At 46.9% G+C, this 13,652-nt stretch overlaps 3 protein-coding genes across 3 annotated transcripts; 2 read left to right on the top strand and 1 right to left on the bottom strand.

Annotated features, from left to right (window-relative positions):
* Nucleotides 1-74: 74 nt before the first annotated feature.
* LOC125006559 (deoxynucleotidyltransferase terminal-interacting protein 1) lies at nucleotides 75-5,124 on the top strand. Its single transcript, XM_047582704.1, has 12 exons — nucleotides 75-414; nucleotides 2,231-2,301; nucleotides 2,752-2,848; nucleotides 2,925-3,023; nucleotides 3,109-3,168; nucleotides 3,245-3,301; nucleotides 3,599-3,657; nucleotides 3,858-3,959; nucleotides 4,055-4,115; nucleotides 4,187-4,258; nucleotides 4,349-4,404; nucleotides 4,940-5,124. Exons 1-12 carry the CDS (start codon nucleotides 337-339, stop codon nucleotides 5,046-5,048), a joined length of 921 nt encoding a protein of 306 aa, XP_047438660.1. The 5' UTR covers nucleotides 75-336; the 3' UTR covers nucleotides 5,049-5,124.
* Nucleotides 5,125-5,259: 135 nt separating this feature from the next.
* On the bottom strand, nucleotides 5,260-7,792 carry polr2j (RNA polymerase II subunit J). Its single transcript, XM_047582705.1, has 3 exons — nucleotides 7,530-7,792; nucleotides 6,992-7,100; nucleotides 5,260-5,425 (listed from the first exon to the last, which is right to left on the bottom strand). Exons 1-3 carry the CDS (start codon nucleotides 7,670-7,672, stop codon nucleotides 5,324-5,326), a joined length of 354 nt encoding a protein of 117 aa, XP_047438661.1. The 5' UTR covers nucleotides 7,673-7,792; the 3' UTR covers nucleotides 5,260-5,323.
* Nucleotides 7,793-8,634: 842 nt separating this feature from the next.
* On the top strand, nucleotides 8,635-12,837 carry ube2c (ubiquitin-conjugating enzyme E2C). The gene is made up of 7 exons (XM_047583242.1): nucleotides 8,635-8,793; nucleotides 9,022-9,151; nucleotides 11,570-11,597; nucleotides 12,099-12,185; nucleotides 12,281-12,485; nucleotides 12,554-12,613; nucleotides 12,696-12,837. Exons 2-7 carry the CDS (start codon nucleotides 9,051-9,053, stop codon nucleotides 12,731-12,733), a joined length of 519 nt encoding a protein of 172 aa, XP_047439198.1. The 5' UTR covers nucleotides 8,635-8,793; nucleotides 9,022-9,050; the 3' UTR covers nucleotides 12,734-12,837.
* The last annotated feature ends 815 nt before the right edge of the window (nucleotides 12,838-13,652 follow it).

The raw sequence follows: 13,652 nt of genomic DNA, 5'->3' as shown, positions 1-13,652 counted from the left end.
AAAGGAACAGGCCGGAAGAGCCGCCATTGTTGTTGCTAGTTTTATCGGCTTTATGCAGCGACTGTATACCGGAAGTGTAGCTCCCTGTTAACGAAACGAACCTCAGTCCGCAGACACTCGATGGTTTAATGATCCCTTTTATTGCTGATCTGGTTTGGACCTCGCCAGCGCCTCACAGACCAACAGCTAACGGGAGTTTGAGTCTTCTGCTGCGGAGACTAAACACCGCTAGCTCCCACAGTTAGCGACTACCGTTAGCTTCCGCTGTTAGCTGCTACCGTTAGCTTCCGCTGTTAGCTGCTACCGTTAGCTGCCTTCAGCTACTCGCTCCGATATATGATGGGAGCTCAACGCAGCGAGGGAGGCCGGGACTGGCTGGAGCAGGATGGACCCGAGCAGCTGGACCCGAGCCCAGTAAGAACCACGTCATAGCAGGAACCGTGTAACACCACAGGACAACACTTATTATGACATATCACAACATACACAGTCTGGTCAGAAAGAGTCTCGACCTGGATGTAACTGAGCTCATAGTCCAGCGCCTCCTGGTGGATCATTAGGAGATGTTAGTCTGGTGGAGGAGATGTTAGTCTGGTGGAGGAGGAGATGTTAGTCTGGAGGAGGAGATGTTAGTCTGGTGGAGGAGGAGATGTTAGTCTGGTGGAGGAGATGTTAGTCTGGTGGAGAGGAGATGTTAGTCTGGTGGAGAGACTGTTAGTCTGGGGAGGAGATGTTAGTCTGGAGGAGGAGGAGATGTTAGTCTGGTGGAGGAGGAGATGTTAGTCTGGAGGAGGAGATGTTAGTCTGGTGAGGAGGAGATGTTAGTCTGGAGGAGAGAGGAGGAGAGATGTTAGTCTGGAGGAGGAGATGTTAGATCTGGAGGAGGAGATGTTAGTCTGGTGGAGGAGACGTTAGTCTGGAGGAGGAGATGTTAGTCTGGTGGAGGAGAGATCGTATTAAGAGTACTGGTGAGGAGAGATGGTGAGAGATGTTAGTCTGGTGGAGGAGGAGATGTTAGTCTGGTGGAGGAGGAGATGTTAGTCTGGAGGAGGAGATGTTAGTCTGGTGGAGGAGAAGATGTTAGTCTGGTGGAGGAGATGTTAGTCTGGTGGAGGAGGAGATGTTAGTCTGGAGGAGAAGATGTTAGTCTGGTGGAGGAGATGTTAGTCTGGAGGAGGAGACGTTAGTCTGGAGGAGGAGATGTTAGTCTGGAGGAGGAGGAGATGTTAGTCTGGAGGAGGAGGAGATGTTAGTCTGGAGGAGGAGACGTTAGTCTGGAGGAGGAGATGTTAGTCTGGTGGAGGAGGAGATGTTAGTCTGGTGGAGGAGGAGATGTTAGTCTGGTGGAGGAGATGTTAGTCTGGTGGAGGAGATGTTAGTCTGGTGGAGGAGGAGATGTTAGTCTGGAGGAGGAGATGTTAGTCTGGTGGAGGAGATGTTAGTCTGGTGGAGGAGATGTTAGTCTGGAGGAGGAGAAGATGTTAGTCTGGTGGAGGAGAGTTATCTGGTAAGGAGGAACTGTAATCTGATAGAGAACTGTTGTTAAGAGACTATACTAGCTGGAAGGATAGTGGAGAACCATGGTCTTCTGAAAAGCTGTGTAGCCTTAAGAAAACAACTAATCCGGGAGGACAACCGGGAAAAAAGGCTCCAATCTGATAGGGAGCAGCAGAAATGCCCCTGATGTGGGTTTGCTCAGACTCAGGCTCATTGGTCTCCTCCTGAATATTCTGGATGACCAGGTTATTCTTTCATATGACACCACCAGGATTCATGGGGCTCAGATAGAGAAAGAGGTTCAGGAACCATGAGACCAGATCAGAGTCCAGACCTGAACCCAGACCTGAACCCAGACCTGAACCCAGAGAGAAGGTTTAGGATGAGCTGGAGACTCAGACTCTGACATCGTCAATACAAGATCTGAATAAAAACACTGGAGGAAAGAAACGTGGAGACACTGGAGAAGCTTCTTATTGAACCAGTAACACAGAATGAAGCTGAAACCACAGACTAGAGGGGAGGAGCTTTACTTTGTGGCCGGGTGGTTTATAATGTGTGTTATATTGCAACACTTACTATAAAGGCTTTTTTTCAACAACTCAGATGGACAATGAACAGTTTATCAGAATCAGAAGAGACTTTATTGTCTAGTATATTTGTACGAGATGTATGAGGTGGATATAAATCTAATGTAAAGGTGTAAATATAAAGGTGATCAATAACTGTTTAGAAGCCGTGGAACCTGATGATCAAACATCGACAGATTCAGAAAAGAGGACGACGCTCACACATGACTGTCAGGTCAGCTGATTGATTGATCTGTGATTGATTGATTGATCTGTGATTGATTGATTGATCTGTGATTGACTGATCTGTGATTGATTGATTGGTTGATTGGTTGGTTGATCTGTGATTGATTGATTGGTTGATTGGTTGGTTGATCTGTGATTGATTGATTAATTGATCTGTGATTGATTGATTGATTGATATGGGATTGATTGATCGATCTGTGATTGATTGATTGATTGATCTGTGATTGATTGATTGATTGGTTGATCTGTGATTGATTGATTGATTGATTGATTGATTGATTGATTGATTGATCTGTGATTGATTGATTGATCTGTGATTGATTGATTGATTGATCTGTGATTGATTGATTGATCTGTGATTGAATGATTGATTGGTTGATCTGTGATTGATTGATTGATTGATTGATTGATTGATTGCCGTGTTGGTTCCTGTGTGCAGCTACACTGATCCTCAGGTGTCCATGGACCTGTTGAGGGCGGTGCTTCAGCCCAGCTTCAATGATGACATCATGGCTGTGTTTAGGAAGTACCACAAGGTCAGAGGTCAGGTTGGGTGGGTGTGGATAAACAGGTGTAAACCGTTATAAGCACACAGGTGTGTTTGTGTTGCAGTTCTTTGAGAAGGCAGCGGAGAACGTAAAGGAGAACGTTGGAGATGAAGTTCAGACTGATCAGCTGATCAGGGAGACCTGCAGGAACGTCCTGGAACACGTAAACACAGGGTTTCGTCCATGATAGTGCAGATCGGCTACATGATGTGAACTTTGACCTCACCTGCATGTAATGTCATTACCAGGCTAAACAGCTGTTTCCAGATGCTGAGGTGAAGAGGGCGGGGCCAGACGTTGCTATCAAGGTAGGAGTGGTCAGACTGTCCAGTCACCAACAGGAGCACCTGGACTGTTCTCACCTGGTTCTCTCTGTCCTTACAGAGGTCCAGACCTGCTGATGAAGACTGTGGTCAGAGAGGAAGCCCCTTCCTGAAGAAGGTGTGACATCAACCAGACACGGGGACAGGTATAGGGACAGGGACAGGTACAGGTACAGGGACAGGGACAGGTATAGATACAGGGACAGGTACAGGTATAGATACAGGGACAGGGACAGGGACAGGTATAGATACAGGTACAGGGACAGGGACAGGTACAGGTATAGATACAGGGACAGGTATAGATACAGGGACAGGGACAGGGACAGGGACAGATATATATGTGTGTGTGTGTGTGTGTTTATATATACACACACACACACAGACATTATTCACGTATCAGATTGTTTGTCCTCAGAGAAAGACGCGTCCAGGTGCCGTCGCATCGTCTGATCGTCCTCTGGGCTTTTCCTCTCAGTGAGTCACCGTGTCCTGTGTGTCCCGTGTGTCCCGTCTGTCCCATCTGTCCCGTGTGTCCCGTGTGTCCCGTGTGTCCTGACTGTCCTGTGTGTCCTGACTGTCCCATCTGTCCCGTGTGTCCTGACTGTCCCATCTGTCCTGACTGTCCTGTCTGTCCCATCTGTCCTGACTGTCCCATCTGTCCCGTGTGTCCTCAGAGTGAAGCTCAAGGCCGATCCTGTCAGGAGGGAGGGGCCTAAGTGGGATCCGTCCAGACTCAGCGACAGCAGCACGTTCGTTCTCGGCTCCAGAGCCAACAAGTGAGTAAACAGGAAGTAAACAGGAAGTAACCAGGAAGTAAGCTTTATTGACAGTGTAACGTAGAGCAAGCTGACAGGAAGTGATGTGACTGCAGGGCGCTGGGGATGGGCGGGACCAGAGGACGGATCTACATCAAACACTCGGACCTGTTCAAGGTAAACGAGTCAGGAAGTGATGTCATGGTGTGTGATGATGTCACATGTGTGATGATGTCACTCTGTCTCAGTATGCTGCAGATGCAAAGGACAAGCAGTGGTTGGCTGAGAGACATCACATGAGGGCCACGGGAGGGAAGATGGTGAGGATGCTGGTGTCATGGTAACGCCTCCGCTGCAGCTTAGCTCCTCCCCCTAACGTTGTCTCTGTGTCCCTGTGTCCCTGTGTCCAGGCCTACCTGCTGATTGAGGAGGACATCCAGGACCTGTCCCGCAGTGATGAGTACAGGTGAGGACATAGGCCACGCCCCCTTCACATGAGGGGGCATGCGTTAATGTGTGTGTGTGTATTTATTTATTAATGTGTGTGTGTGTTCATGGAGTGTATTCATTAATGTGTGTGTGTGTATTTATTAATGCGTATGTGTGTGTATTTATTTATTAATGTTTTTGTTTCCAGGGAGTGTATTTATTTATTAATGTGTGTGTGTGTGTGTGTATTTATTTATTAATGTGTGTGTGTGTATTTATTTATTAATGTGTGTGTATTTATTTATTAATGTGTGTGTGTGTGTGTATTTATTTATTAATGTGTGTGTGTGTGTATTTATTTATTAATGTGTGTGTGTGTATTTATTTATTAATGTGTGTGTGTGTATTTATTTATTAATGTGTGTGTGTGTGTGTGTATTTATTTATTAATGTGTGTGTGTATTTATTTATTAATGTGTGTGTGTGTGTGTATTTATTTATTAATGTGTGTGTGTGTATTTATTTATTAATGTGTGTGTGTGTGTGTATTTATTTATTAATGATTTTTCCAGGGAGTGTCCTGACGTGAGGATGGACGAGCTGAAGCCGTTCACGGTTCCCGTCTGGATGGTGGAGAAGATGCAGAGAGCGATGGAGGCGCAGAGAGACACCGACCTCTGACCCACTGATCATGTGACTTCTTCTAGTTTTTAATTTTTACTGATGAAAACAAATAAAAGTTGTGACTTTCCCTTGACCTTTGTCATCTGTCCATCAGCTGATTTTAATATGACATCACTTCCTGTGATTGGTCTAACCTGCTGCAAGCTCCGCCCCTAACGTCACTGTTAATGGTGAAACTAGTCATGTGACCAATGAGCTGACACCAGGAAGCAGTTACATCAAACTTTATTTACAAAACAAACGACCAGGCAGTGACGTGAGAGGGGGCGGGGTCACTCGATGCCTTCCTGTTTGTCTTTGATGGCGACTCTGAAACGTTCCTCCAGCAGAGACAGTTCACTGATCAGGTCTGTGATGGCGTTGGTGAACGCCTCCTGCAAGACACGACGACACCTGCAGTCAGTTACCACTCACCTATAGGTAGGTGTGTGTAGGTGTGTGTAGGTGTGTGTAGGTGTGTGTGTGTAGGTGTGTGTGTGTGTGTGTGTGTGTGTGTGTGTGTGTGTGTGTGTGTGTGTGTGTGTGTGTGTGTGTGTGTGTGTGTGTGTGAGTGAGTGAGTGAGTGAGTGAGTGTGTGAGTGTGTGAGTGTGTGAGATCCACAGTTCTTTGAACCGAATCACTAGAATCAGTTCATTGAAATGATTCATTCACAGAGTCCGTCCGGACCCCGGTAGCATCAGTAGCATCGGTAGCATCAGTAGCATCGGTAGCATCGGTAGCATCGGTAGCATCGGTAGCATCGGTAGCATTCGCTGACTATATTCCTCCATTTGGTGCAATGCAGACTGAAGATCCAACACTAAGATGTGTTTCCAGCCTTTCAAATACACAAAGTGTAGCCTGTAACTGTCTGGTTGTTTTATTTCACTGAAGTAAAATCAAGAAATTATTAAACTGGAAAATAAATGACAAACACTATTTTACACTGTACATTTTAACATATGAATGAAATATCAATTTAAATGCAATCAATCATAATGGGCCTAGTTTAGTTTAGTTCATTGCAAAAACATCAAAAGCCAGGAAATGCCATAAAAACTAAGTTCTGCAGCCTACATTAAAAATATAAAAAGACAACATCAACTTAAATGTGCAATAAAAGAAAATGAATAGCTTGAAGAAAATAAAAACATTCTAGATCAGGGGTCGGAAACCAGCGTCTCCTCCGTCCCCCCGTCCCCCCGTCTCCTCCCCGTCCCCCCGTCTCCTCCCTCCCCCCGTCTCCTCCCTCCCCCGTCCCCCGCCCCTCCCTCCCCGTCTCCTCTCCCCCGTCCCCTCCTCCCCCCTCCCCCCGTCTCCTCCGTCTCCTCCCTCCCCCCGTCTCCTCCCTCCCCCCGTCGGTCTCCCCCGTCTCCTCCCTCCCCCCGTCCCCCCGTCTCCTCCCTCCCCCCGTCCCCCTCTCCCCCCGTCGGTCTCCTCCGTCTCCTCCCTCCCCCCGTCTCCTCCCTCCCCCCGTCCCCCCGTCTCCTCCCTCCCCCCGTCCCCCCGTCTCCTCCCTCCCCCCGTCCCCCCGTCGGTCTCCTCCGTCCAAAAGGGTCCAGCTATTTATTGGACTTTTCGACCCCAGTTTAAAACAACCACGGATTAATCCCTGTTCTGTTACATAAATGCTATTTCGTTTTCTCTGTAGCAGTTATTTCATAAATGCGACACACTACAGGTTTAACATAGAGGTAATAATAAATATGCAGTGTTGTCTTCATTTTAGAGTCAGACGGGTTTTGCTCCCAGTGTTTTCTTTCCAAATGACTCTGAGTGTTGAAGCTGCAGATCCTGGTCCAACTCTCTCCAGTTCACTCAATATAAGTTATTATTTTAAATCTTCTGTCTCCTCCACTCATTACTTCAGGGTTTAAGCCTCTTATAATAAAGTGCATTTGTTTTCGTGTGGATTGTGTGTGTGTGTGTGTGTGTGTGTGTGTGTGTGTGTGTGTGTTACCTGTGGACTGTAGTCAGGTGTGGTCTGGACTCTGATGACGATCTTATGTTCCAGAGGATGAGGAACTTTGTAACCAGCGAAGAGAACCTGAGGATCCTTCAACAGCTGCCTGGAACACACACATTAGCTCCGTGTTAGCTCCCTGTGCTAGCTCCCTGTGTTAGCTCCCTGTGCTAGCTCCCTGTGCTAGCTCCCTGTGCTAGCTCCCTGTGTTAGCTCCCTGTGCTAGCTCCCTGTGCTAGCTCCCTGTGCTAGCTCCCTGTGCTAGCTCCCTGTGTTAGCTCCCTGTGCTAGCTCCCTGTGCTAGCTCCCTGTGTTAGCTCCCTGTGCTAGCTCCCTGTGCTAGCTCCCTGTGCTAGCTCCCTGTGCTAGCTCCCTGTGTTAGCTCCCTGTGTTAGCTCCCCGTGTTAGCTCCCCGTGTTAGCTCCCTGTGCTAGCTCCCCGTGTTAGCCTCTTACGCTCGGATGATGTTGCCCAGTGTGTGGTGTTAGCTCCCTGTGTTAGCTCCCTGTGCTAGCTCCCCGTGTTAGCCTCTTACGCTCGGATGATGTTGCCCAGTGTGTGGTCCTCCTTGTTCAGGGTGAATAAACAGGCGTTCGGGACTTTGGTGTCTTTGGTGATGCTGATCTTTTTCTCTCCTTCAAACAAAAGGAACGACTCGAAGGCGGGAGGCGCGTTCATGTTCTCGGCCTGAGTCCGGGCACCGGATTAACGGTAACGTTAAAGACTAACCGAGCACCATTCAATTAACTAACCGGAAGAGCTACGATTGTTTCTTCTTCCATTGGAATTTGTGCGTTGCTCTTCTTCTTCGGTGGTATTACAGGTAGTACCGGTACTACCGCCACCTAGCGGATCCACCACCAACAAACATGCACAGCTATATCTTACACTGCAAACACTGAGGACTGAAACACACAATTATACAAGTCAGTGTTCGCAGTAACTTATTCAGTCACTATTAAAGGCATTTGCAAAAGTCAAAAGACAAAGACATTCCTACAATTAATAAGTATTACTCAGTAATTGAGTCTTATTAGAAATTATAGATTTATTAGAAACAAACCTACTGGAATATTTTGAAATGGCCAAAAAAAATCAGTGTTTTTGTATTTAGAGGAAAATAAACTGTGGAGATATTTCTATGAAGTTCGAATTGTTTCTCAGTCATGAAATTAGTGCTGTGTTGTTTCTATTTGTCAGCCTGGTTTATGAGTCTCTATCATAAAGAGACATCTTCGTGTTTGGTTTTATTGATCTTTATATTTCCTGTTTTGGATCTTATTGATTAATTGAATTAATCGTTGGTTCTATCTGAAAACAAATGTGCTCCTCCATGTTAGTCTAATCTGTCTCTGTGTTTATTTGGAAGGATGAAGCAGAATAAACAATAAATAACGGAAAAACACATATTCTTATAAGAAAAAACAACAAATTAAAAACGACAATTGAAATAATAAAATCGTCTTATTGTGTTTTATTCTCATTTCTTTATTTTGGTTGTTTTTTTAAAACAAAATGCTGAACGTTGACCTGAGGAGTGACGTCACGTTGAAATGTTCCCCCTGTCCAATCAGATCGCGGTTCCTTTTAAACAGTGTCGTGATTGGTCAGCAGGAGTTGGTTTGTTTTTGAAAGTCGGGCTCTGATTGGTCAACGGGAGGCGGTTTGCTTTTGAAAGTCCGGCTGTGATTCGCTGTTTCCAGGAGGAAGCGTCGGTTTAAACTTTGGGGCGGGAGTTTGTTCCGTTTGAATCTGACAGAAAAGCAGCTCCGCTTGGACCGAGAGGACAAGGAAACACGGTGAGACCCTCCAGCGTTTATGTCCTTTACGTCCTTTACTTCACAGAGGCAGCCTAATGTTTAGCATTAGGAGCTAACTGTAGCTAAAACCTGCTGGTATGATGGTAAAACCCGGGGCTAATTCCCGGGGCTATGTGTGTGTAATTTAGCGAGGATTCGGGAGCTAGCCGTGCTACCTAGCCGTGCTACCTAGCCGTGCTAGCTTTGAGCTGGTCTGTCTCTCAGCAGGAAGCGGAGCGTTAGCATCGGTTAGCATCATGGCTTCGTCCCAGAACATGGACCCAGCAGCTTCCAACATGGCCGCTCTGAAAGGAAGCGACACCGGAGGCAGTGCGGCCAGAGGAGGGGTGTCCAAACGGTGAGACACGCGGGGACGGGGGACGGGGGGCGGGACAGGCTGGAGGCAGAGACACGACGGGGACAGAACAGGAAAGTGATCTGGATCCTGTGTGAACTCACTTACACGTATTTCCTTTAATAGTGGCCGATATGAAATTAACAGCAGGGTCTTTAATCATGTCAGGGGGCGTGGCTTAAACCAACCAATACAGGCCGAGACAAAGACAACACAGTGGACACGGTGGACACAGTGGACACGGTGGACATACTGAACATAGTGGACACGGTGGACACAGTGTTAATGTCTCAGTCAACTGACCCTTTGACCTTTGACCAGACGAGATGTGATTTATTTGTTTTGTTCTGAACAAACGTGTTTAAACTAATGTATAAAAGTAGGTGGTGAAACAGTGTCGGAGCTGATGCAGTTGTTTGGCCGTTTCCTAGCAACAGCAGCATCATGTCACGTGACACCACGTGACATGACACGTTCCTTTCCTCTCTAATAAAAACCCACCTCCGGTAAAAGCTGAGTAAATATATTTATTTCAGACTGAGCTCCATGTAAAATATTCCACAGGAGACAAAGACGAGAAGGAAATAAAATGAATAACAGCATAAAACCATCGCGCCTTAAAGACGAAGCGTCTCCAGAAAAGTCCTGGTCATTAGTTCGTCTAGAGCAGGCATGTCAAACATACGGCCCGCGGGCCGGACCCGGCCCGTTGGGTCATTTAACCCGGCCCGGCATAAATTTCTGAGTATGTCAAAAAAAGAAGCGAGTCTCTAGCTCAATTTCTATTAAAAGTTGTGATTTTTTAAAATAAATACAAACCAAATGCTCCCTCCGGCCCTAGAGGGCAGTAAATGTGTAAAAGCGCTCACGTCAAGCATGCGGCACTGACACGAGTTAGTCACAGGAAATAAACATTCGCAACGTGATGTGTCCAAGTAAAAATAAACCGGCAATCTTGCTTCACCATTCACCTACTAAACAAGTTATCGGTCAACACACCCTTCCCAAAATGGCGCTGTCAAAAAAAAGAAGAGTGGACACGGAGTGCAGAGTTTTCCAGGAGAAATGGACCGAGAAGTATTTATTCACAGAACTGAATGCAAAACCAGTGTGCTTGGTATGTAATCAGCAAGTTGCAGTGTTCAAAGAGTTTAATATTCGGCGCCACTCATCATAAAGACAAGTATGTCATATGAAAGACAATTAATATTGTGCAGTATATTCTCAGTTCTCAGTAGGCCCAGCCTAGTAGTTTGATCTGATGTAGTCTAATCCTATTGCCCATGGGACTGCTATAACTTTTTTATTTATTTTTATTTTATTTTGTATTTCTTTTTTCATTTATTTCAAAGCAGTATGACAATTAAGGCGAAAATATTTTTTTATAGCTCCCACTTGAGTTTGTTTAGTGTGGTGAGTTGGTTCAGGGTAAAACTGCATTCACTCAACTGTTAAAATAAACCAGTTGTTAACACATTCACGGCCAAACATGAAAAATCATTTTTTTCCCATTGGTTTTGAATAAATGTGTTGTGCTTAGAAAAGATCCCTTGTCATCCGTGATTGTAATATGTAGGGTAGGCTACAAATGTAGGCTGAATGATGAAGCATAGTACTGAAAAACAAAGCTAAATATTTGGAGTTGACATTCTTTTACTGATCCCAGAGCCAAACTGAGTTTGACATGCCTGGTTTAGAGCCTCGAAGGTAGAAACACATTTCTCTCGTGATCGTCCTCAGTCTTTACGCTGAAAATAACTAATTATTGCCTGAATCAGACTCTAAGAGGAGAACTTAAGTGCATCTAAACACGTTTCTCCGATTAAAGTCAGAGTTCTCATTGTCTGATTGAGACGCTCAGATAATGTGATTGGATTCGTTTTTCTCTGCCAAGTATCGGTTTAATCGCAGTATTGATTGTTCATGCTCCACATCATTACGCTGGCGTGTGACTCTAGAACAAAAACATCCAAGAAAGACGGTCGCAGAAGAAGAAGAAGGTAAACAGAGCTGGTAGAAGAACCGTCTGAGGGATAGCGCCACCTACCTGCACGTGTCGCCCCCTAGTGTGGAGGAGGAGAACAGTTATTAGATTTTCTGTAGTCAGGAAGTAGAGTTTAGAGCAAAGCTCCATTAAACTCATGTATGTAAACGCACTGAGTCATTATTACACAAACAGAGCAAACGTATGAACGTATGAACACATGAACGTATGAACACATGAACGTATGAACACATGAACGTATGAACACATGAACGTATGAACACAGCCAGTTATTTCCAGAGCTCGTCCAAATTAAACAGAACTGTAGAAGTGATTAAAAGGAGGACGTGCACTGACCTCAGTGGACACACCTGGACAATGATACCTGTGTGTTAATGTGTGTGTGTGTGTGTGTGTGTGTGTGTGTGTGTGTGCAGGCTGCAGCAGGAGCTGATGACTCTCATGGTGAGTTCACTGACCTCAGGTATTATCATTCACCACAGACACGCCTGCTTTCCTGTCTCACCCTGTCCCTCTCTGTCCTCCCTGTGGTCTCTGTCCCTCTCTGTCTCATCCTGTCTCTCCCTGTCGTCTCTGTCCCTCCCTGTCCCTCCCTGTCCCTCCCTGTCCTCCCTGTCCCTCTCTGTCCTCCCTGTCCTCCCTGTCCCTCTCTGTCTCATCCTGTCTCTCCCTGTCGTCTCTGTCCCTCCCTGTCCCTCCCTGTCCTCCCTGTCCCTCTCTGTCCTCCCTGTCCTCCCTGTCCCTCTCTGTCTCATCCTGTCTCTCCCTGTCGTCTCTGTCCCTCCCTGTCCCTCCCTGTCCCTCCCTGTCCCTCTCTGTCCCTCTCTGTCCCTCTCTGTCCTCTCTGTCCCTCTCTGTCCCTCTCTGTCCTCTCTGTCCCTCTCTGTCCCTCCCTGTCTCATCCTGTCCTCCCTGTCCTCTGTCCTCCCTGTCCTCTGTCCCCAGATGTCGGGTGATAAAGGGATCTCAGCTTTTCCAGAATCAGATAATTTGTTCCGCTGGGTCGGGACCATTGATGGAGCTCAGGGGACGGTACAGGACATTCACTCATTCACTCACTCATTCATTCATTCATTCATTCACTCTCTCGTCTTTATGGACTGATGTGTCTGTCCCCCCTGGTCCAGGTCTACGAGGGGCTCCGGTACCGCCTGTCCCTGGACTTCCCGGCCGCGTACCCGTACCAGGCTCCGCGGGTCAAGTTCCTGACTCCGTGCTTCCATCCCAACGTGGACGAGCACGGCTTCATCTGCCTGGACATCCTGAAGGACAAGTGGTCGGCGCTGTACGACGTCCGCTCCGTCCTGCTGTCCATCCAGAGCCTGCTGGGAGGTAAGGGCGGGGACACGGGGGGACACGGGGGACACGGGGTCCAATCCTCACTCTGTCTCTTCCTCCAGAACCCAACAACGAGAGTCCTCTGAACACGGCCGCAGCAGAACTCTGGGAGAACCAGGACGGTGAGTAGAACCCAGAGTGGAACCAAGCAGGCAGCAGAGCATGATGGGATGTGTAGTCCTGACTGGTGTCTGTCTCTTTCAGCCTTTAAAGCTCATCTACACTCGACCTTCCAGAACTGAAGCTGCTCCACGTTTGTTCGTCTTCTGTGTTTGTACAATATTTTTATGTTTGTTCATTGTTCTGTATCAATAAAGTTCTTAATTCAAAGCCACATTTAAACGAACCTGAACGTCTGCGTCTGTTCTTCAACTCGTTCAGTCTGTTTCTATTCAACCGGCTCCTTGTCCACTTTAATTACAGGGGACATGTCCCCTTTAGTGTCCTTGTCCACTTTAATGTCCATGTCCACTTTAATTACAGTGGACATGGACACTTTAATTACAGGGGACAAATGTCCCTGTCCCCTTTAATTAAAGTGGACAGGGACACTTTAATTGAAGGGGACAGGGACACTGTAATTAAAGGGGACAGGGACACTGTAATTAAAGTGGACAGGGACACTTTAGGGGACAGGGACACTTTAATTGAAGGGGACAGGGACACTTTAGGGGACAGGGACACTTTAAAGGGGACAGGGACACTTTAGGGGACATGGACACTTTAGGGGACAGGGACACTTTAAAGGGGACAGGGACACTTTAGGGGACAGGGACACTGTAATTGAAGGGGACAGGGACACTTTAGGGGACAGGGACACTGTAATTGAAGGGGACAGGGACACTTTAGGGGACAGGGACACTTTAAAGTGGACAGGGACACTTTAGGGGACAGGGACACTGTAATTAAAGTGGACAGGGACACTTTAATTGAAGGGGACAGGGACACTTTAAAGGGGACAGGGACACTTTAGGGGACAGGGACACTTTAAAGGGGACAGGGACACTTTAGGGGACAGGGACACTTTAAAGTGGACAGGGACACTTTAATTGAAGGGGACAGGGACACTTTAGGGGACAGGGACACTTTAGGGGACAGGGACACTGTAATTAGTCCCGTGAGGTTAACGAGCAGAAAATGAGATGAAGCGATGAACTTTTC

This window comes from Mugil cephalus, chromosome 4 (assembly GCF_022458985.1).
Source record: "Mugil cephalus isolate CIBA_MC_2020 chromosome 4, CIBA_Mcephalus_1.1, whole genome shotgun sequence".
NCBI classification, from domain to species: domain Eukaryota; kingdom Metazoa; phylum Chordata; class Actinopteri; order Mugiliformes; family Mugilidae; genus Mugil; species Mugil cephalus.
Note: the sequence above shows the minus strand (reverse complement) of the source record. Positions and strands in the feature narration are given on the sequence as shown.